The sequence below is a fragment of the Rhagoletis pomonella genome, unplaced genomic scaffold, assembly GCF_013731165.1.
Source record: "Rhagoletis pomonella isolate Grant_MI unplaced genomic scaffold, Rhpom_1.0 Rhpom_scaffold_00001, whole genome shotgun sequence".
NCBI lineage: Eukaryota > Metazoa > Arthropoda > Insecta > Diptera > Tephritidae > Rhagoletis > Rhagoletis pomonella.
The window spans coordinates 40,754,900-40,779,827 of NW_023458555.1; the positions used below are offsets into that span (position 1 = coordinate 40,754,900).

General features: G+C 34.8%; 1 protein-coding gene across 1 annotated transcript in view; it reads left to right on the forward strand.

The window, feature by feature from the left end:
• The first annotated feature begins 1,946 nt into the window (after positions 1-1,946).
• Positions 1,947-24,928, forward strand: part of LOC118744174 (neurogenic locus protein delta) — a 93,270-nt gene continuing 70,288 nt past the window's right edge. The window contains exon 1 of the mRNA XM_036476978.1: positions 1,947-3,503. Within this exon, the coding sequence (XP_036332871.1) occupies positions 3,444-3,503 (60 nt within the window). The 5' untranslated portion in view covers positions 1,947-3,443. The remainder of the gene's footprint in view (positions 3,504-24,928) is intronic.

The following is a 24,928-nucleotide window of genomic DNA, read 5'->3' on the forward strand; positions in this document are numbered from 1 at the left end:
ATGGTCTTTTCCATCCGTCTCTTGGTATACCAACTGTATGAAATGATGAAACTTTAATTGAGTTTTCGGAAAAAATTTAAATTTTGAAATAATTCTGTATATTCATTATTAAACGTGCGATATGTAAATGAAAAGTTTTTGTATTGTTTGGGACTTATCACATTTTCTGCGACTAATTTGGATTTAGAATGAATTTTTTTTATATGATTTATTTTTTATTTTTTATTATTGCTTGCTTCCTGCATCAAAATATAATAATTACAAAAGGTGGACCTAGAAACTTTTCACTCTAAGCTAGCGATAAGTTTTTACCAAAATCATGTTTTAGAAATATATCACCAGTGCACATATCTGTGGACTTTTCACAAAACAACTTCTTTGCTTTTCGTTGGTTGGAATTTAGTGTAAAATTAAAAATTTTGCATTTTTATTTTACCTTCATTGTGATAGCATCTTAGACTACTCTTATTAACGATTAAAAATAAAAATATATGACTCAATGAATTATTGCTTTGAAGAGAAAATGATCTAACTCGAGAGAAGTTGTTTGTTGTTGTCATTTCTTTCGGCCGTAACTAACTCCTTTTGAAGGGCGATGGCCGCAAGAAAGTGAGAACTGGTTTCCTCTGCACTAGGCAGCTAACTTGTGACTACTTTTGGACGTAAAATATCAATAAAAAAGATTTTTTTTATCTTTTACTCTTTTATTTATTTACTTCATTCAACTTTACAAATTTGCTTATTTTTTTTATATGTATGTTCTTTTGTAGGTGGTCCCATAATTGAGTTCCATCAGACATAACAACGAAATGATGATATAACATTTCTATCTTTATTTTATTTGCCCTGCATTCGAGAAAGCATCTGCGAAGTGTAGAAAAAAAAGTGCATTCAAAGTAAATTTGTATGAACATATTTAAATAGAAGCTTGTTTAAAGAAAACAAACTCCCGGTAACGTGTTGTCATAGCTAATTAAAAGTTAGGTATTTATGAAAATCCCATAAGAAAGCTAACAATAAGTTGTTATTTTTTTTCAATTAATACCTTTTTTCTGTAGGGTATTTAATTACGCACATTTTTCAATGAAACAAACGAACACACTAATAGTAAAATGCGTACACGAGCTAACAGTTTGAGAGCCAGCGCAACACCACCCCGCCGGACTGCAGGCGATAGCCCATTTCATAGTTTTCACGAATTTGAAAGCAGTTTTCAAATGCTTCGGTTGCTTGAAGGGCAAGAAAAACATCAAATAAATTCATTTTCCTTACAACAACAAAAGATGAATTTTACATGCATACATACACACACACATATTTGAAGGAAAACTAAATACGAACGCATCAATGCAGCTGCTAGCTTGCTGCTACATACATACATTTTACCAGCGTACTACCAAAATTTTCAACCAAATCTACTGCTTTTTACATTGAGCAAAGCAAGCACCCTATTTGAGTACAACGCTGAGCGAAATTCATCAACTTTTGCGCTCACCAAATCTCCCTCGCTCTCAGCGCACCAACAAAAGAGCACAGCCAAGCCAGCAAACGCTAGCTAGGCAACAACAACGACATGCGAATGCATTGCACAAAGCAAACAGTGAAAAACATCTGTCGACGGAGCAGCTGCCATTCACCGCCGTAGTGCAAGCGGCGCCACACCATAACATGCCGGCATATGCTGCATCACTCACACCCATAGCGGCTATCCGGCGACGCCGATGAGAGCAGAGAATGCAGTTGGTTGTTTTGCTCGCAGCGAAGGCGAAGTTTTGCGGGCGGCAGCAACTTTGCGACATAGCGTAGCGGCAGTTTTGAATTGAAGTTTGCGTGGTAAACGTCGTCGGGTTCTTCGCTTCGCACCAAACGCTATTAAACCAGAAGCAAACACAATAACAACAACAAGCAAAAGCAACATTTCTACAATAGTGCTGCTGCTGCTGCCCGCTATAGGTTCTAAAATAAAAAAAAAAAAAAGTAAAATAAAGTGTGCTTTTGAAGACGTATGTAAATCGAAAATTTATACGATTGGAAATAATTTACTGAAAAGTTTTAATTACCGTGAAAGTGCAGTGGCGCGCGAAAATTCGCATTCATTAAAAAATGGAAGAAATTGTTAAAATATTCAAGAGTAACAAATGTTTAAAATATTCAAAATGACGTTGCATTGAGAAAGCGTGCTGCATTTCTTGAGAATATTTGGATTCAAAAAGTGTTTGGAAAAGTGAAAAGGTGCAAATGCATAAAAGACTGCGGCAAAGGTGCGAATTATTTAAAGTTCAATGAAGAATTAAATAGTTTTAGATGCCAATTACGTACACTATCTACCAACAACACCAAACAGTCATTCCATGTGCTTTTGTGTCGGCAAAGAATTTTGCTAAGATTTCTGCAATGAAAGCGGCGCGAAATTTTATAGCAGTGAAAGCACACAATTTTCGTGAACTGTGACCATCTATGCGGTACAAGGGATTCTCAAATTAAGAATTAATGCTTATCGCAAAAAATTAGCAACGCGCGGACATTTTGCAATTTTACATTTGTTGCTGAAAGTGTTAATTACACTTAACCGTTATTTTACGTTACGCGGTCGAAGTCGACGACGCTGCCGCAGCCGCCGACACGCACGAAATGTCAAAAGTTCACGTGCTGCTGCTATCGCCCACGCAAAGCTGACAACAACAACAACGACGGCGTGAATAACGCTACTTTTTGTAAAAAAAAGCACGGAATTAATACCTAAACTAAAATAAATATGAACAAATGCGACTGTGCAAAAACTGAAAGCAATCGCAAGAAGCGCCAATGGCAATAAAAAAGTGCATGCATGTGAATGAAACACAAAAAAGTACATACATAACAATGAAAATGCAAGAAAGCTAAAAAAAAAATTGGCAAATTGAAAAAAAAACAAGAAAATTCAATTTCAAATAAATAGTTGCAAAAAAAACTGTGACGCCATGCTGAGCTAACATTTAGTAGTGTTTCCAAATACAAAACAAGACTCAAATAATTTAGTTTTTCAAATACATTTTATTGTATGCCAGTTAAATATACCTACCTATATTTTTATGAATTTATTTATTGTGTGCAACAACAAAAACTCCGAAAAAGTGTTTGCTAAGAACAACAACCAAGCATACTTATTAGTTTTGTGCTTGCAAACCGCATTTGCCCGACTTTTGTTTTGGCAAAAATAGCAAGTAGCCGACAAGTTTTATTAAAAAAAAAACGACTATTTAAATATGTAAAAAAATTATACAACGCCATATTAAAGGATTATCCATAAACAAACTGAAAAAGACACACTTCGCCGCAATTCTACAGACAACGCTACTAAAAGGCAGCTGAATCTATTGGACGCATTCGTCGGCGTAGAAACTTAATTCCCTTATTAACGGATTAGCTTCGTACACAAAAAAAAAAGACACAGAATTTTCAAAATGAATTGGATAAAAATCACAGCAGCCGCAATCCTAACCTTCTTAGTCATCGTCAATGAGGTAAGTTTGGGTTTGGGATGTTGCACGAGAAAGTTAGGGTATTTCGGGCGAAACGGCAAGAGGCTTGATGTTTGAGTTGAGGGGAAATAGGTAAATTTAATAAAAATAAGTTTGTAGCGCATAGGGATGATTTCCCAAATAAGTTTCAAAATAACCAAAAAAGGGAAAGGCGTACATTTTTCTTATTGAATTCTTGCATACTCATTAAAAGTAATTTTTTAACTTACATTTTTTATACGAAAAATTTGCTTCGTTCAACCTGTTTGCGATTTTCACAAAAATATGATTCTGATTGACCTGAAAATCCACCTAAGACGTTACCGTCGTCGACGTTAATGCTAACCTTGTATTTCGCTTTTTAGAAGAATATAGTATTGCATTGCAAAATTAGAATTAACATCAATTATGACGGATAAGTCCCAGATGGATTCCAAAATCAGAAATTCATTTCTTTGAAAGTCGCAGATATGCAATGCAGATAATTTTGTACTCTATACCATAAAATCAAATTTTTCGAACCAAGTTTACCGATAAAGAAAAATATGTATTTAATCCAATTAAATTAAAAAAATTTAATAAAAAAAAATCAGAAACAAATTTAACTGTTAATTAGGTATCTTTGCCCTTTGGAGTCGCCGTAATATCAAGCCGAACACCACAAAATATTTTTTTTTTTAATTTTTATTAAAGTAGGAAAAATTCAAAATTATAAAAGTATATAAAAAATTAATTTTTTCCAAACAATTTAAATTAAAAAAAAAAATAAACTTAAAATTTTCAGCCAATTTCACGAAAACAATTTAAGTGAAAAATTATTTTAATTTTTTGAATGCTATATGGAAATTGACAGAAAATAAAAAATCATGTTCCATTTAAATTGCTGGTGAAACCAGCTGCTAATCAAGACACACCACGCAAAATAAAAAATTGGAAAAAATGTTTACCTACCGTAAGAGGAGTTTTCTCAATCGATTACCTACAAATTGCTCGCTTGCCGAAATATCGTCATAATAAAGAAATAGCTGCAAGAAAATTTATGTTGCTCATAAAAACTTTAATTCGTTCCGCTCTATCCTATGAGACTTAAATTTTACAATTAATATCCCAATTCTGTATCGGTAACAAAACTTTTGTAACTGACCAATTTAACCTTTTTCATATACTATTTTTAGGCAAAAAAAAAAACTGACAAGAATTTGTCACTGATACAGAATAGAGCTATTAGATTGTATATTTTCTTCAAAGCTATATAGTATATTCTTTGAATTTTTGATTTCTTCAAAAGATTACGATTGTTTCTGTAAACGAACGATATACATACCTACCTAGCGATAAAGAATTTTTTAACGGTTTTAAATTTCTTGATACATGACTAGACATTTTTTTTACTGAATTTTTAGATAAAATCTTTTTAGAAGTAAAATTTTTTATGAAATTTAAGATTTCTTTTTAATTCCACATTTGGAAAAAATTTTACTTTTTCCACTCTCTCGAAAAAAAATGTTTCCTCTCTAAAGTCCACTTTGCATGCCCTTCGAAGCACTTAAGCACACATGTTCCAAAAAATATAAAAATCCAAAACAAATGTTTGCTTGTGTAATTTGATAGCGTTCTGAAATTTTAATGGAGGGAGGATAAGTTTATATCCACAGCAGCGCAAAAGACTAAGAAATTACATACACATACTGAAAACTGTAAATAAAATTTGTGAGTGTAGTAATGAATTTAATTTGAAATGCGTCACAACCCCTAACGGCAGACAATTGACCTTGGGTGCGAAGCATAGAATTTTAAAATTTGTATTTGTTAAACAAAAATTGTGAATTGAGTTTATAAGCAAATCAGAGGTACCTCTTTATTAATAATTAATAATGAAATAATTAATTTTATTTTGATAAGGGCCTAGAGTGCGAGCAGGGAAAGCAATTTTTAAAATAATGTGAAAAAATGCATATTGAATAAAAAAAATATGTCATAACGAAATAATAAAAAAAATATATTAAAAAACAAACATTTTAAAAACGTTGAGTTTTTGTTTGAAAAAAAAAATAATTAATTAAAAATGCAAATTTAAATTGTTTTTTTTTTTTAATTTCAAAGATTCTGAAAAATTCGCTATATCGAAAGATCCTTAAAAAAAATAATTAAAATTGTTTTTTTGTTCATTTAATACATATCTAAAAAAAACTCAATAGCTTTGTTTTTTTCACCTAAAGTGCGCGCTAAAAGTCACTCACGTTTGCAAATTTAACTTTCATAGTATTTTTGTTTTTCTTTAAACCGTACAGTTTTTAAAAACATCTGCTCACATAAGGCGTTAAACCGCCTGACTCACTTGCAGCCTCTTTGACTATACCACTGCTTGACACAATGACGGAGTGCCTGCCTGGTTGCTTGCCTTCTTGCGGCTGTCAACTTGTCGAGGACGCTGTTTAGTTGAGATCAACCAGTGCCACCTCGCCTCGACGCAGAGCGCGACGGCACGCAGCGTAGGTCAACGTACCGCTAGCGCTTGCAACACCACCAGCAGCAAGCACACAGGCAGCGGGCAGTCGAAGGCAAAAAAAAAATATACAAAACACCCAAGCTATGAGTAAAGGTAGAAAAAAGGCACAGCGAGCAGTAAACATTCAGCATCCAATAGCAATATTGCCACCAGCAACAGCGGCACCATCACCACCATCCTTCTCCGTTTTTCGCAACATAATTTTTTCTTGCCGCCCCTCTCCAATGATTTCGTTTTAGTATTTTCGTTGCACAACATTTCTTTTTTGCATTCTTGTCTTTGCACGCATATTTTTATTTTGTAAAAAACTGCAAAGAGTTTTTCATCATCAAAAGCGCTGCTAAAATTTCAATATTACTCTTTTTTTCTTACTGTATCTGCTGCTACTGTCAACTGCTGCACTGCCGCTCAAGCCAGCCAAAAACATATGTTGGTTGTTGATGAGTGCTGTCGCTTCCTACAGCGCACTCCTGTGGCGTGTAGGATCATCAGCTTGATTATCATCTGTTGTAGTTGATTTTGTTTATTTTTTTATTCCTATTTTGCATGTGGCTAATTTTGCTCTGCTTAACCAAATTAATTTCAACGTCTTGCTGCACTTCAATTCTCGTTTTTTGTTGCGTACATACATTTTTTTTCGAGTAGTGCTTTTTATCAACTTTGCGCCCCTCCCAGCGCTCGTTTTTTTTCGTGTGTGCTTTGCCTTCTCTGCTTTCTGTGCTGAAATGCATCTCCTGCGGTCTTGTGAGCAGCTGAAAATTATTTACATGCATATGCGTAGACTGGTAAAAAAATGTGCATATTTTTTTGCTTTATTTTGGCGTTTTTTTCTCTTGCACATAGCTACTATTTTTAAGTTCATACTCAAGTCGATTTTTAGTATTAAAGTTTTTGGTTTCAGTTTGCTTCTTTAGTTGCAAGTTTTTGCTCCTCTTGTATGCCTCATATTCCTTCTTTTTTTGGCTAAGTTTTTTGCTTCTGAATTTTTTATTTTTGCTTTTCATATGCGTAAAAACTGGTTTTGGAGCAGATGTTTTGTTTATGCATAGTTTCTTTTACATATGTATATTTTGGCTGAGTTGTTTTAAAAATATTTCCATTTCTCTTTTATAAATTTTTCACTGATCTTGCTTCTCTCTAATCTAATTATGTCCATAGTTGCCCAATCAAGTTGCCAAGTAACCATGTAAAAAGTTTATTATATTTTTTCGCTTCACTGCAAAGCACTGGCATTCCCCACACCACTGTTGGGGCAGTTCACTTAATTTAATTTCAAACTAATTTTCCTGTCAAAAGTTCTGAATGAAATCTAATGCGACGTCGAAATTGTATGTATAATTTGTTCTTTGCCAGAGCTGAGAAACGCGTGTGAAGCTTGTCATCCAGTTTTTAAGGTTATTTGTATATTTCTAATGCAATTTTTAACCCTATAGCTTCACACGCGGTGCGTAGAGAGCCCACAACTGACTAAAGAGTATATTTATGTTTCCTTCCAGCAGCTTACTGCTATAGTTTTTATACCCGAGCGCACTTGTGCACAAGGGTATTATAACTTTGTTCACATAACGGTTGTTTGTAACAGGCAAAACGAATCGAGATAGATATAGACAAATGTATACATAAATGATCAGAATGAAAAGAGAAATCGATTAAGCGGTGACTGTCTGTCCGTCCGTCCGTCCGTCCGTCTGTGCACACGATAACTCGAGTAAAAATTGAGATATCTTAACGAAACTTGGTACGTGACCTTCTTTTGGGCGTGGGACGGATGGTATTGAAAATGGGCGAAATCGGATAATAACCACGCCTACCTCCCATATAACGGTAATTTTCAGAAAAACGAAAACTGCGATATTTTAGTAACTACTGAAGATAATTCACTCAAAATTTATATTTGCAATGAGTTTTAGACGAAAAATAAGAATATTACAAAATTTTGGCAAATGGGCGTAGCCACGCCCACTTATGGTTACATGTGTATATCTTGGTAACCGCTACACCAATTTCTTCCAAACTTGGCACAGTTGTTGGTCCTGGTACAGCATACCAACTGGCCGAAAATTTCTAAAATCGGACAATAACCACGCCCACATCCCATATAACGGTAATTTCGAGAAATACAAAATCTTCGATAAATCGTAAATATTGAAGCTAATTTATTCAAAATTGATGATTGCAACAATTCTTTACCAAGAAATACGTTTATGACAAAATTTTGGAAAATGGGCGTAGCACCGCCCACTTGTGATCACATATATGTATCTCGCTAACCGTTCTAGCAATTTGTACCAAGCTCGGTATGGTTATCGTGCTTGCCACATAAAAGCAAACCGTTGAAAATTGTTGAAATCGGACTAAAATTGAGGCCGCTTTTCATATAACGGTAAATTTCAGAAATGCTTGAAATTTCAATATTTCGAAATTTAAGGACGCTAATTTACTTAAAATGTATACACCCCGGCTTATCATGTAGCGGTAGCTTTCGGAAAGGTGGAAAACATATATTTAATACTTGCGCCGGGTATTTAATGTTCGGCTCCGCCCGAACTTAGACTTTCTTACTTGTTATTTCAAAGGTTGTCCAAAATAGCGCCCTGAAGTTAGTGGGATGCGGAAAAACTTCGAAAATAACTAAAAATAAATAAACAAGTTGTAGAGTTAAATTGGTTGAAAACTATTAGCATATGAACATACATATGTACATACAGTGACGAAGAAAAGTATTGGCCCAGAGAACTTTTCGAAATGTGTGCAAAGTTTTTTGTTCTAATTCACTGTTTGCATTACTTTTTCTATAACTTCTATACATACATACATTCATACATATATACAAACTTTGTACTGAAACAAAGTCTCAGCTATTAAAAAATGCCAGTTAGAAATACGTTCGGTGACTCAGTCAATGCCCACCTTTATGGTCTCCGTTGCCGGTCCTAGAAGCATAGAATGTAATGAAAGAGAAATGCAAATACAATCGGAAATCCACTTGCACTTTCTGCAACAAGCAATGAAGAGATGTCTGAAATTCCGACTTATAAGCTAGTACGTGAGTTTTAACCGAACTGTAGCAGAAAGAGTACATATAGTTGATCCGATAAGCAGACCAAGGATAATAAGTGTTTAGGATTGTAGGAACTATCACCAGTCATAGGCCGTTGGAAAAACATGCTGTTAGAGCTAAGGTACCCTACAACCGAAATGTCTGCGGATGGGGAGATCTGAATTCTTGAAGGCATACTGCTAAGGGACTTAAATTGACAAGAAGGCTACAGTAGTATAAAATATCATTGTCCACGAGAAGTGCAACAAAATGCCGCTACCGTGTGCTAATTGAATCCTGTAAGAAAACTCCGGAAGAGCACTGCGAACAATTGTACTTTGAGCTGCATGTTTTAAAACTTAAACTGCTAGATGTTAAGTATATAGTTAGCTTTTATTATACCCAATGGATCTCCTAAAAATATTTTAACCGTTAGTTTACTTCAAAAAATTACCGCTGTAAGCCATTTCGAAGCTTACGACATTTTGTGAACACCGCAAATTTTAATTTTTTTCTTCCGCTGCATATTTTTGGAGTTCTTTATAAATTTTCTACTTTTATTTTTTTGTTTTTACCCCTTCTCAGTTCGCTTTTTCCGTTTTATAAATGTATCCATTTTATTTTTCATTAAAAAAAACACTTATATTATTTTCCTTTATATTTTTTGCGTTTCCATTAGTTTGAAAATTTGTTCGCCATAATTTGTATATAGTATAATTTTTCCACAGTATCTGCTATATACAGATGCGTGCAACTAATTAGCAACGAAATTCAAAACGATATTGCTTGCAAATTATGTTTATTTATTTATTTTTAATAATTTTCATTTAAAATATATTTCAATCTATTTTAGAAACCACAATAACAAAAGTTGCAAAGCTTGCACAAATTGCAAAAAAATTAATCAAACTTCAAAAAATTGTAATCAAAATTTTTAGTTAGAATATTTAGAAAATTTTCGGGTATGCAGTTTTGTAGACCATTTACATGGAAAAAAATCCGCATCTCTTAATTTTTTTGGGCCTCTACAAATCAACCCGCCCTAATGTACACGCATATGTTTGCCCTCCTGCCTGTGAAAATGACCTGACAGCATGCTGTGGTAATTTCATGCAATCATGCCACGAGCTGCTTTCCACAAACGACTTGAGACAGTAATAAGTTGTAATGCTTGTTCAAGATGGGCAAATGTATGTGTTTATATGGTTTAAAGTATATTTGAATAGATTTATAAAAAAAAACGTTATGCATATTAAACCAAACCTATATATGCTTATGTTATTCGACAAGTTGAATGCGAATCCGAGATCCGTTAGCCTCCATCACGTCAGGTTCGTTGTCAGTCGAAGGTCAAGTATGGAAGAACATAGGGATATATGTATACTAGGTTTGGTCTAATATGCATAACCTTTTTTTAGTAAACCTGTGTAATTTGTCAGTTCAATTTTATTTGATAAAAATAAGAGATCATATAGGAGAAGATCCGAGTAGGGCCCGACCTTCACCCATCTGTTTTATATAAAATTTAACGTGTTAATAAATATTTCGCGAGTGGGTTGGCTGAAAAAATCCTGGCCAGGATACATATTTTTAATTTAATATTCAAAAATGTTTTTTTTTTTTTTAATTTTGCACTCATTTGTTTTATAAACAAGTTATTGGCATTGCAGATATGTTTTGAAGCAAAGTTGAAAACTAGAAAAGAGATAAACGTCAAAAAATGGCAAGTAAAATTTCAGTGTCCTATCGATTTCTTGCATTGCAAAGTGTAAACGTAATACTGTGTTTATATACGAAGATTTTACAGGCAACTTTTAGATGAAAGTGGTGTAAAGTGCCTTTCAACTAACTGCTTTAAACGAAGCTGTAAACACCCTATAAAGAATTGTGATCATTATGAATAAAATAGCTAAGATCTCCGAAATAAATCCCGCTGGTCACTGAATTCTAGTTTTTCCCGCTAATTAGAAAATAAGATCGCTAGACCTTGTGGGGAAATCCCTCAAATGGCATCACTGTTTCAAACACTTTTCTCGCCACCATTCCTATTTCAACTCTGCCCTTCCATATACATATACAGATGTATATATGTATGTACATATGTACATACATAAGTACTTACTCCATACCGGGTCATTTATTATTCATTTATTATCACCATCAACTTGACAAATTATTTACCCAAACAATAATCTTGCAAAAAAGGGGAAAAATGCATAAAATTAATTTCTCAACGGTTTCGCGCTAATTGCTTTTGTCTTACCGCCAACCTGCCTAGCGGGCCGCCTAGACCAACTTTGCCTTGCCACAGCGCCAAAGCAATCAGTCCGCCAACTAATCACTCGCATGCTTACTACGCGTACAAACGCTTACGGAAGTTGCTAAATATCTAGCAGATATAACTGACAATGACGCTGCTACTACTTGAAATTCGCGCACACGCTGAAAGGGAGGCCTAGCAATTACATACATAGGTACATATATACTAGAAAGAAAATTAGATGTATGTATGTAATATGAAAAAAGGCAGCACCCGCCAACGACCCTGCGGCGCAAGGAAGCTTTGGTTGGGCATCATAACCTGTGTACAGCCGCAGGCAGTCACATACAAGTACACAAACATACATACATGCAGACATGTGAAACTACTACTTCAGTATGTCATACTTTTTTAACACACTGTGTAGCACAATTAATTCAAAAACGCCTTATTTTCTTCTTACAAATATACTTTGTATCGTAAGTGTGCGTATGTGTGTGTGTTGTACATTTGCGTTTTTGTTGTTTGTTGAACGTCACTTGTCTTAATTAAGTTAACCCGCCAACAACGCGTCACCGCACTTGGTAGCGGTAGCGAAAGATAGTATGATGTAGCGTTGGCGTTGGGGAGTAGTAGGGCGCGCTGTGTGCGCCGCCGCTTTTAATGTGATAGCACTAACAGTTCATTTTAGTTTTTTTTATTATTATTACATATTTCGACTGCTTTTGCTGTGTTAATTATTATGTTGCCTTATATTTTTTCCACAAGCTTGTTTTGTCCGTCTGCTCTTTGCACCAGTTTGCTATGAACTGCTTATGAAAGTTGGCTCGCTGGTTATGTATGTATGTAGTTTAACAAAAGGGGGGGACCCTTTGTTTTAATGGTGAAAAATTCACTTGGCCGTTTGCTTTACTTTTTTCGCATAACTGTAAATTATGATTATATTTTATAATTTATTAATGAAAAATGTGTAGGAAAAAGTTGAAGTTTAAAGTAAATGTGGTTAGGGCAATAGTGCTATAAGTAGTGGGTGCTCTAGTCTTGGTAAAGTATATATGGAAGTAAGTAGTAGAAGCAGTCAGCAGCAGCAAATCACCGAAGAAGCTATGCGCTGGCGTGGTTAGTTGGCCAAATGCTTCACCGACTGACTGACTGCAAGGGTAAATAAGTGAATGACGGCTTGAATGCCGCATGAATGAATGATTACTGTACGTATGTACATGCATATGTACATATGTGAGTGTATGTGCAAGCTGGCTGGCTGCCTGCATGTAAGACGCTTGAGTGAGCGTGCGCGACTTGGTGTCCCCACCTGAAGTTTTTATTTATAACGAAAGTAGCTAGACGCCTAACTTCGCATATAAACAGATATATAAATGATGTATGTATGTACATATGTATGCATGTATCTCTTACGAGTACATTTGTTGCATGCCGCTAGTTACTAGAGCGGCTGTAATGCGATCAAATGCAGCAGGTACACTGTTGCGTCTCAATACTAATATTTATATACATACATACATATGCATGCAGTTACTTATGCTATACATATATACATACGCACGTACATAGGTGTTCTTGTACATATGAGTTTGGCCCACCTGTAACTCAGACGTTACCTTATTTCTTGTTATAATTTTTATAAATTTTTTTCTCTTCATTATTTTTTTTATTTTTCTTCTTTTCTTTTGTTTTTATGTTTTATTTCATATAATGTATTTTTCTTAGTTCGCTCAATCCAAGCTTGGCTCTTGTCTTCTTTCATTTTTCTAAATCACTCAAGCGAGTCCAGCCAACTGTGGATTGCCGTTGTTTTTTTTCTTCTTATTTTTGTTATTCCCTTCTTTGTTTGGGCACGTTTGTAACTTGAAAAATGGAAAACGCGAAAAACATTGTAAAACTGTGAAATAAAATAACACTGGCTCTAAAATTAGGAAAATATTTACATACTAACTGTACATATGTATATGCTAAATATTCTCGTTAAAATTATAAAAAAAAATTTGAGACTATGTTAAATTGACGCAAAAAATGTTAAAGGTGGTCTTCAAATGTAAAGAAAATGAAAGTATTACATACTAATTCCCAAAACTTAAAATGTAAAAAATAAAAATTATAGCAACAAAAAATTATGATTAATAACATGCACTTTAGAATAAACTTCCATAAAAAAAATCTTGAGCTAAACTCAAAATCTTATATATAATCAAAAATCATAAAAATAGCGTTAAAAAATTTCCAACTGCCGGTTTCACCAGCCATTTAAGTGAAAAATTATCTTTTACATTCTGTCAGTTCCCATATTAAATTAAAATAAAGAAAATCATCTGGCTATAAGAAAATCTTTAAAAACCGCAATAAATTTAAATTTCGAAAGATTCAAACAAAAAAATTATTTAAAACAGCATAAATAAATAAAATACACTCGTGAACAGGCAATTAAGCCAGCAGCATTTTGCTAAATTTTGGCTCTTTTGCTTTCGTTTATTTAATGTTTATTATATTTCCATAAAAGTCTAGCTCTTTATATAACAAACCCCATATAAATACAGATTTCAAACTTTCTGAAAAGTTTCAGCTAAATTTTCAACTTTTTATTCAGATTTTTTAGAATTTCTTTGAGTATGCAGTTTAATAACTCACTAAATTCTAGGGTAATAATGTGCAAGTCTTAAGTTGCTGAAAAATTTTTTTCCATAAAAAATAAATTCGACAATTTTTTTTTGTATGGAAAAAAATGCGTCATGAAGTCAGAAAAAAAATTATTAAAAATCAACGCGAGTTTTTAGCCACTTTATTACCCTAGGATTTAATGGGCTATTAAACTGCGAAAATTCTAAAAAATCTTAATAAAAAATTGAAAATTTAGCTGAAACTTTTAGATTTTTCATAATTTTTGGCACAAAGTTTGAAATCTGGATTTATGTGGTGTTGGTTATATAATGAGCTAGTCTTTTATGGAAAAATAATAAACATTAAATAAACAAAAGAAAAATAGCCAAAATTTTTCAAAATGTTGCTGGCTTAATTAGCTGATCGCTAGTGTAAGTAAAAATAAAACCCTGATCTGGCATTATGGTCCGTGCATCACAGCCAATTTATTGAAATCGCAAAAAAAAACAAGAAACAAAACCACAAAAATAAATATAATTTGAAAAATTTTAAGATTAAGAAAAAGAAAGGAAGAAAACTATCTTAATGCAAATATGTAAAAATTATAAGACTAAAAAGTCAAATAAAAATAAATATTAAGTAATATGAAATATGAAAAAAATACAAAATGAATAATATATGCAATATGAAACAATATTAATGCATAACAAAAACCAACAATAAAGAAAAAATAAATGTCAAAAAAATTATTGAAGAATAGAATAAATGTGTAGAAAAATTAATAAAAAAATAAGTTATCAATAAAAAATAATGAATATAAGAATGAATAAAAAATAATAATAAATACATAAATTAGTAAACAAAAATCGCAAATAAAAAATCAATAAATTGAAAGAGTAAACAAAAAAATTAATAAATAATAAAATCGCGATCCCGCCCATACCGAAATTAAATTTTCAGGATTGTACCGCGGGTTCCGTGGGTCCCGAAATCTATCACTAACATTAATTCACACATCTTCCAAATTAATTTTAAATAATAAAAAATCTGGCATCTTCCGGTTATTTTATTTTTTGCCTTGCTTTTCGTTTTCGTGCCAATAAAACACAAAAAAGTGATTATTTCATACAACTTTATAAAGGAAATTTTCTCAATTTGCGGAGTTTGTGGGTTTTATCGGTACCGTGGGTCCCGCGGGTCCCTATATACCACGCCCATCTGTAGTCCAAAGTAATCGTCAAATATCAAGATTTTTATTTATTTTTATCGAGAATAATCGTTATATTTGAATTTTTGCGTTTTTGGTAAAATTTAACCCTTATTTTGTTATTTTTATTTTTTGATCAAAAGGAAGTGTTATTTTGGATTTTTATTTAGAACCGTTATAAAAATTAAAATCTGAAAATAACGGTAATAAATAGTAATATGATCGAAAAAATAAAAATCAAAAATAGCGATCAAAACTGTATTGAAAAAAGAGCAAAAAATACGTCTCTTATTCTTAATCATTAAATTTGATGGAACAAATATAAATCAAATTTTAATTATTATAATAAACAACAAAAATAATCAAAAAGACAAATAATAAAATGACAAAAGAAATGAAAGATAAACAATAAAAAATTCTTATAACAGAGATCCAGGAACAGTCAAGGTGCCAAGGAACCAAGTTCATGGTTATGGTTTTTTGTTATAGTGTTTTTTGGTTGTGTGTTTTTTCTATATTTTAACTATTCACCTTTCCAAAGTTAAATCAAATTTACCCATTCAAAATATTTAATTAATTGCAAATATTCAATCAAAAGACAAATACATACCTTTCAGCTTGCCTCAAATATTTGATATTTCATTATTTTCAAATACAATTCAACGACCCGCCCTTGTTCCCCCGCCAATCCCCAAAATCAACACCAGCTCATCTTTAAAAAGTCATCTTCTCATCTCAACAAAGTAAATAAGCAAACACTTTACGCTCCTTTTAAGCGCGCAACAATTCCAATAAGAAAATGAGGAAAAAAACATTAGCAGCAAAAAGTTATTAAAACTCTGTCGAAAAAAAACAAGCAAACCACAAACCAGCAGTCAAACAATCGAAGAATTCAGCGAAGAAGCTCAAGCTGCTCAAGCCAGCTAGTCAACTAACCAACCAATAATGAGGCAGTCAACACAAGCCTCTGAGCACCAAGTGTGCCAAGATATGAAGAAAATAGGAAAAAACAAAAGACGCAGAAAAAACAAACTGCCGAGCAAAAAAAAAAAATTAATAAGTAAACATACATATTTTTACTTCAACTGTCAACACAAACAAAGGTGTATTATTGATTTAACAGAAATCAATTTGAATATGTCAAGAAATTTATTGTTGTTCCTGGTGCTGTTGTTCTTGTAATTGTCGTTGGTCCTTTTCCAGCAATGGAAATCGCGCTAACGTTGGAAACGAAAAAATTATGCACTTCAGTTGGCGCAATGACATTTAGTGGCTTTTTTGTTGTTATTGTTTTTGTTTCGTTGTTGTTGCATACAGCACAATCGCAGAAATTTTCAGAAAAAAAACTAAGCACTTCATTTGATGCCGACTTGAGCGAGTGATGAAAAACCACAGCTCGTAAAGTTTGGCGGTAGACAAAAAAAAAAGTCGGCATGGGTATTTGATATTTTTTAAAAATTTTAGAAACACACACGCATTCACATGGAGAAGCATATTTTTCATTTGTGGCCTCTTTTACGATTTCCCTTCCACAAAAAAAGCTCAGTAAAATGCAACAGCTCAGCCACAATCGGTGTACGTTTTAAATCAAGTGTGGCACCTCAACATTTCTATTGTTATGACTCAGTTGCAGAAGAAGAAGTATGTACATAGAAGTAGCAGCAGCAGTACTTGTACAATGAGCAGGGGAAGCGTGTGTCAGGATGAATGGCTGATTGGTCGCTTGCTATGGTGCTTTGCTGGTTGTTTGGCTCTTCTTTGGCTGTCGTCTGGCAACTGGGTGCCAAGTCAGGTGAGGAATGTGTCACTCAAACGTGAGAAAATCATAAATTAAAACTCAAGAATTTAGAAAAAACACTGTAAGCGAGTTAATGAAAAAATTGGCAGGTAAAGTTTTGTTGAAATGGGAGCGGGAAAAAGGGCTGGGAGTGGTCGTAATTTTCAGCAAAGTTTAGAAATTTGTTTGAAATTAGGACTAAGAAATGCGCTTTACAAAACTTGCAAACAGAAAAAGTTGAAATGAAAATGTTAGCAAATAAAGTGAACATTTGACACAAAAAACGTTTTTCACCGCACTTACAGCGTCAATTTATTTCTTTATTAAAATATCTCCTCCTTTAGTTGATCAAAAATATTCCTACCACTGCTAAAACCCTCGACAATTTTTCCACTCACCACCACAACTATTTCACATAAATTCCACGCATGGCGGCTTAAGCTCACTTGCGGCTTTGGCTTATTCAAAAATTCAACTCTTAGCGGTGGCGTATGGCATTTTAAGTCGGCGGTAACAACAAGTGACGACCTCATTTCGATTTTTTATATTTCCTAAGTATTTATTCACCGGTATATTTCTTTTAACCAAGTCTTTAATAAAGTGAAGAGAAATAATTCAACCACAAACGGTTTTCGTAAAAAAGCAAAATAAGATAGAACGAGGAAATATGCTACATTTACTAAAATAAATAGATCGTAACTTATGAACTTTATTACGCATGAAATGCGTTTAAAAGTGGTGGAGAAGAAAAAATGCTGGCCAAATAGCAAATGTGTAGGTAAAGCATTTGCTTAAGGTGCCATAAAATGTTGGAGGTAGCGCGTTAACAGGCAGTGAAATACTTATTAAATGTGAGTTTTGAAAATTGGCTAAGGTGGAGATACTGGGGAGAAATTTGAACAATAAACTAAGGAAAAAAGTACACAATACTTAGTAGTAAAAGTATAAAAAGTAGAGTTTCGAGTCTTTTTTTTTTTTTGTTTAGTCTATAGATAACAGTAACGACTTTTAGAAGGGTATTCTCTAAGTTTTTCGAGCTGAAGATGTGGACACAGTTTGATAAGTCGGTGGCATTTTGAATAAACGGTATTTTTCTTGGCAAAAGAATTTTTTTTATTTTACATTCAGTTAGGGAGCAATTCGTAGCCTGATTCAAGCAGTTTTGCCTCTACCTTCGAGTGCATTGTCTTGATGCAATTTCACTTTTCCTCCGCCCAAAGCTGTCGCTTTTGCTTTAAATCAACACCGAATTCGTCCAACTGCACAGTGATCGTCAGTGATCGTTTTACTCTTTTCAAGGTAATTGATGTGAATAACACCGCGTGCATCCCAAAAAAAAACTGTAGTCGTAACCTTGCTTTCTTTGGTGCACGTTCCTGTGGAGAAGACCACAGGGGCCTTTCGCGTGGTGTGTTGGATCCACTTTTGAAGTGGTCACACGGTTACGTTTATAGTCGAGTGGTTATGTAAATATACTTTGAATATATGAGCAAAACTATCAAAGTTTACAAGGCTTCAATAAATTAATAAAGATAAAGAAAAAATTATTAGAACTGAAAACATAAAAAATTTATACAAAAATAAAAAATATATAAAACATTACAAACAAAAATAAAAAATGTAAAAACTACAAAGATAAAATACATATATAAAAAAGGGGAAAAACATATAAAGAAGATATGAAAAAATAAAAAAAAACTTTAAAAAGTTTAAAAGAAAATAAAGTAAAAAAAGAAGTGTATATGTATTACGATATGTATGTCTATGTGCATACATTAGGGCGGGCGTAGTTCTAAGCAAATTTTGGTCTAAAATCAATTTGAATTTGCCAGATTGCGAAAATAAGTTTCGAAGAAGATGAGAATATTTTCACTGTTGTGGAAGTTAAGAAAAAGATAAGTGCAGAAATGGATCTTTCTTACCAAAAACCCCTTGCAGCATGTTTTTATGCAAAATTTAAGCGCTTATTTACTACGACACTTCAGCAAAATGCTAAGAAACCTATTTGCAATTTCGCAACTCCAAATTGATTTTAGACCCATGGTCTCTTCGGCAAATTTGCTTAGAATTACACGTGGAATCATTCAGTGCTATACGCGCATGGTCGCAAAAACCTCCCATACAAACTGATCCGCCCTAGTATGCATACATACATAAATATATATTTTTCACTTTTTTATTTATTTTAATTAATTTTCATCTTGATATTTTAAGAACAAAAAAAATTTAATAAAAAAATATCAATAACTTTAAATTTATTTTTTTCTACTTAAAATATCAAGATGAAAATTTTGTATGGGGCAACCCTTCGTTTTGTTATGTGTACTTGCGTCCAAAATAGAGACATCGAAGAAAATTTCAAAATTTTTATTTTTTTTGGGGTCGCTACCAGGATTGGAAAATAATACAATTCGACAGATTTCACATTTTTGTAGTCATTGAAAAAATTAAAAGAAAATATTTGTTGAGCTCAAGTCCATACTATTGTTATACATGCACTACTTCGTAGTTTTCTAGATATTTATTTGTAATCCTGTGTTTTGGAACTTGAAAAAAATTTATAATGGCAGCATTTATTCCCAAAAAAAACTTAAACAAATGAAGGTCTTTGGGGCTTAATATTGCATGAGGAATCTATGGGGAGAGTTTTAATATGGGCTTTCTGAATTCAAAACTTTTTTTCCATGGTAACAAAATATGTCAAATTTTAATACATAATTTCAAACCCTGGTAGCGACCCCTAAAAATTATTTTAAAATTTTGAAAGTTTCGCGGATGTCTTTAATTTGGACGTAGAACAACATCAAGGGGTATGTATGAATATAATGATTTTATTGATCTGGAGGCAGTTTTTATAAATAAAAAATAATAATTCAAAAATATATATAAGAAATATAAACTAAAATAAATCTTGTTATTATTATTGTGGCGTAATAATATTTACTTTTCAGCCATGGGCTTTGTACCACGATTTGTATGCTAGGAAAAAATGATAAAAACAAGTTTTTTTTTTCTACCTTTAACCCAGCATCTACCCAATCAATGGCATACATACATATTTAATTTCAAACCCTTCGTTGGTGTCAACCTTTCTTCTTCTTCTTCTTCTACAATTCTGCACGCATAGCAGCTTCCAAATGCATAAGTAAATAAATATCATAAAAAGTGAAGAAGTCGCACGACAACCTCGTTGCATGCAACATTGAGCAGCAACAGCAAAAACAACAACAACGACAAAAGTCCAGTTGTTTTTCCTCAATATACGAGTACTTGTACATAGAGCGCAACCTAATGATACATAGTACTCATCATACATATATCCAGATATCACTTGTGTTCTAAGACGGTCGCAGCGACGATGCTCAATAACCTTCCTTCCGTTGTTTAAGGTTTTCCACCGATTCACAATGCTGTTGTTGCTGTCCCTCACAGATGTGGAAGCTGTTGTTCTTATTGCCACAATAGCGTTGTTTTGTTGTTGTTGCGTTGCATTTATGATGGTCAACTTGCAACTTAAGTTGTTTTGTTGTACTTCTTTTTTGCCTGTGATTTCGCTGGATATTTGACCGCTGCGCAGACAAGAGCGACGAAGTTTTGCTTTAGCCGTTGGTGTTGTTGCCAATAATGATCGTCAACATCTTTAACATCATCTTACGCGCTCTCTTCCCGCCTATCCATTCACTAAATAGCAGCGATGATAAGTAGTCGACTTTGCTAGCTAAACTTAGCATTCATGCTAACTTCTTCTTCCTCTACTTGTAGCTATAGCTTGGCTGCATTATTAATGCAGCATTTTTAATTTGCCATTCTCAAGTAAAACCAATGCAAATGCATAGCAGAAAAGCATAAAATGAAGTGGATGAAGAAGAAGAAGACAAAGAGACAATACATTGATGATGTTTGACTGTTGCGATGGTTGGTTGACTAGCTGGCAGTGTGAGCGCGCTTGTATAGCAAACAGCAAAAGATCAATCGACACATGCAATTCATATGCGATCTACTCGATTATTGTTGCCACCATGCAATATTCATCTGTATCGGCCGCCTGCCTGCCTGCCTGCCATCTTGTCCCAAAATACGAAATGTTTTCCGCTCATATCCAGTTTTCATATTTTTCATCGCTCATTCGCTCAGTGGCGCTCTCAAGCGCTCACTCATTCACTCGCATATGTCGCACATGTCGCACTTGCAACAGTATGTATGTACATACTTACATAGATACTAAGTGGCAAGTAGCAGCTGCATTATTTTCACAAACTCTGAGGTCCACTGATCTTCGATCACCGCCGACACCATACCACTCCAGCGCCAGCAAAAACATCACACGATCGACGATTGATCTTTCTTCGTCGTCAGGCCGTCCGTCCGCCAAGCAACTAACTGCACAGCTGTTCGATGCTTCAGCTCTCCGAACTACATAACTGCTTTCATAGCTTTGGGCGTTTAGAAAAGCGCCGTTGCAAGCTGACATTCGCTTTGAAAACTGGCTTTGCAAGCTGCCTCACTGGCTTCTTCGCACAGTTCCCTCTCTCTTTCTCTGAGCTGCTCTTTTTGCTCGCATGCTCTCGCGCGCTTTGATCACTGGCGATCAGTGGCAAGTTTCTCTCCTCATAACTTTGCAGCTTCTCCAGCGGATTTTCTCCTTATGTTTTGTTGCTTAACTCTTGGATTTGTTTTTTTTTTATTTATTTACTTGCGCACCACCTCAATCTCCGGTTTCAGCTTCGTCACCTAACTCGCCTTTACTGCGTCCACTCTGCCGTCAGCGCAAACTTGTTATTCTTCTTAGCTAGCTATATAGTAGCCAGCACTGCGTACATCGTGCGCTTTTTGCTCATTTTTCGCTATATATCACCAATCGTCATAAGCTCGAGTGCTGGCTCTTGTTGGTTGTGGCGACGACGACGTCTCCGTCTGCCTCTGCCGCGCTGCCGCATCGCTGTTAAACCATCAATGTTGACCGGCAAATCGTATGCCGTGGGAAACAATTCGGTTTTAGTTGAAACAATTTTTTTCTGCCTGCACTTTGCTATGTTCTGTTTTTTTTCTTATTATTATTGTTTTTTTGCTTTTCGTCTTCTTTTTCTTACTTTTTCTATTTTATTTTTACCGTCATTTGCTTTTGTTGCTTACTTCGCTTTTTATATGTATGGAAGTATGTTTGTATAGTCGCCTTAACTGCTAGACGTCGGAATGATTGGTCGTATGACTGGCTGGCTGGCCGTTCGACGGTAAGTTGGGCGTTCGGTTGGTTGGCTCGTTGGCTCGTTGGCTCTTACGCTTGCTAACATAGCTGCCTGGCTTCGCTTGGTGGCTTGGTGTAGTGTTGCCCCCAAGCTCACTTCCGTGCGCTGCGCTCCCTTACCAAGTACAGCTTGCGCCACACACCTTTCACGCCTGTCTATTGCCTTCGTCTTGGATCTTAGCTGGCTGACTGGCTGGCGGTCGGTTGTGTGTTGTATGGGGAGCTTCTTTTAGCCGTCTCCACATACTTGGCATGATCTTCAGCGCGCCCGCTTGGCTTTGGGTTTGGGTTTGGCTTGGGTAGTAGCATGGTTGTCGATCGGTCTTTCATTCGTACATTCGTACATTCGTTCGTTCGGTTGCTGGTGGTGGTGGTTGCATGCCTTGCGCGTCGTCGGGCGTTCTTTTTCTTGGCGGCGCGCTGCTGTTTTTTTTTGTTTTTTTGGTATTCTCCTGTAGTTCGGCTTTAGCCAGGTTTACCTACATATTTGTACTGCCGAGTTGCTGCTTTTGTTGTTGCGCCGTTTTTTGTTTTAATTCGTCTTTTAGTTTGTTTGGTTTATTCTTTTTTTTAGGCGTCCTCTTAAATGGTGCTTGCGCTGCAGTTTAGAGCGTGTGTACCCATCATGTGCCTACTTGTGAAATTGCTTAGTATTGGATTTGTAGTCAGTTTTTGTTTGTATTTTTTTTTAAGACTTTTAGCTTGCGCTTTGTCTTGTTTTAGGTGTAGAATTTGAGGCCTGTCTTCGCTTTGGCTAAGGCTTGCCTTTGGCTGTTGCTGCTGCTGCTGCTGCACGTTTTAAGCTGCGAGTTGGCTGCCTGTTGTAGGTATTCCTCTGCACCAAATCGTTCTCTTTAGTGGCAGTTTTTTAGTTTTCGTCGTCTTCGACTTCATCTCATAGAAAAAGCATGATTCATAGTGTTTCGCTTTTAAACGTTTTCTTTTTATGTCTTCAGCCCGGCTTCTTGCGGCTCCAACCACCGTCAAACAGTGCCAATAATTTGCGCTTTGATTTTTGTGTATTTTTACGCTCTTGGTGTGACGTTTTAAGCGTTCATTTCCTTTTCGTGTTGGTAGTTTGAGTTTATCTATTTTTTTTTCGAAAAAGAGATAAAAAAGTTAGGTTGTAGCTTCGTCTCTTCTTTGGTCATTAGCCCGAATTGTCTGCTGTATGCTGGGCGTGTAATGTTTTACTTAACTGGGTAAATGTATGAACGCCGACTGCAACGCTTTAATTTTTGAGATTTTTACCAGCGATAGCTCTGAAAGTGAGACTTTATTTGGTCTGTATACTATACCTGTTTTAATTTTTTCTTTTTATTTCTTTCATTTTTTAAGCCTTCAAACTTTTCGTTCCACTTTAAGCCTAAATTGTTGACTGCCGGTCAGCTCTAATGCTATTTCATGCCTCTTTTTTCTGCTATATTGATGCGCTCACAATCAGTAGATATTTTTTCTGCCATCACATCTAATTCGTCTTTTGCACCCAACTCGTGTGCGTGCTTGCCATTGACTTCTTCAACTTCACTTCGTTTTGGGTATTTTTTTCTAATTCCAAGCGCCAACATAAGCCGCTTAATAGGCGTTTAAAGCGTGCACGCTATTTAACCTCGTTCTCTACGCATACTTTACTTTGCGTGAGCATATTGCCTCACTTATGCATTAACTGCGCATAACGAAATTCAATCAACTTTTTTCACCAACTATCTGCGTTTGTTGTTTTAAGACTAACCTTAGTATGCACTTTTTAATCAGTGCAACTTTATAAATTTCTATCGACATGTTTTTTCGCATATTACATTTGAATGCAGCTAATTCTTGAACTTGTAATCCTTTAAGCCTCTGCATAATTAAACTTTTGCTTATTGACTTCTTTGACTACACTTTAATCGCAATTCGCTTTTATGTCTCAAACCGATTTACCCACTTTTATGACTTCCTCAGAGCACTTTGGCTTTGCTTGTCGCCCATCTTCATTTCATATTCTCTCAGGCAAATTAACCACAGTGGTGGTATCAGTTTAAGCGAGTAATTAAGTAATTAAACAGCGACAAGTTGCTCACAGCTCTTATGCTGCATTGCTGCTTAGCACTAGAAACAACAATCACAACAGCAACAACAGCAGCAGCAATAAATTGCACATCATTTTACTACTTACTTATAAGTTCGCGAGCCAGCTAGTTGGCTGGCAGGTTGTTGGAGCAGGAAGGCACAAAATAATTGAGCTCTAGCTTCCTTGACAGTCTATTGTGGCACTCAAAAGCCTGTAGCACACCGATTTGCGCTCCCCGCTTGCTGCCATCTATGGTCTTACAAATATTTTTCTTTAGTATTTTTTCTTATTCCTACACTTTTATTTTTATTTGTTTTCTTATTTTTTTCAACTTTTTGATTTTCCCATTTTGTTATGACGTCGCCTTGTTAACAATTAAATTGTCATTTTAACAAGCTTAAACTTGTTGTAAATGTTAATTGCCGAACAGTTATAAATCAGAGCAATGCAGTGTGAGTGTGTGCGTGCGTGTCTATTTTTGGGCAGCCGGTAGCCAATGCTGCCTGCCCACCTCTCATGCCAGCCGCCTGGAGGAAGACTCGATTCTTCGTTGTCTATTTGCGCGTGCGTGTTTTTTGCTGCTGTTGCTAGACACTTGTTTGCTCTAGCTTTTTTTTAATCTTGTTCATGTTTTGTTATATGCGTATGTTCCTTCGTATGTATGTTGTTTTTTTTTCTGTTGTAGAAACTGCCTCCATTTTTGGTTGTGCATTTAATGAAGCGT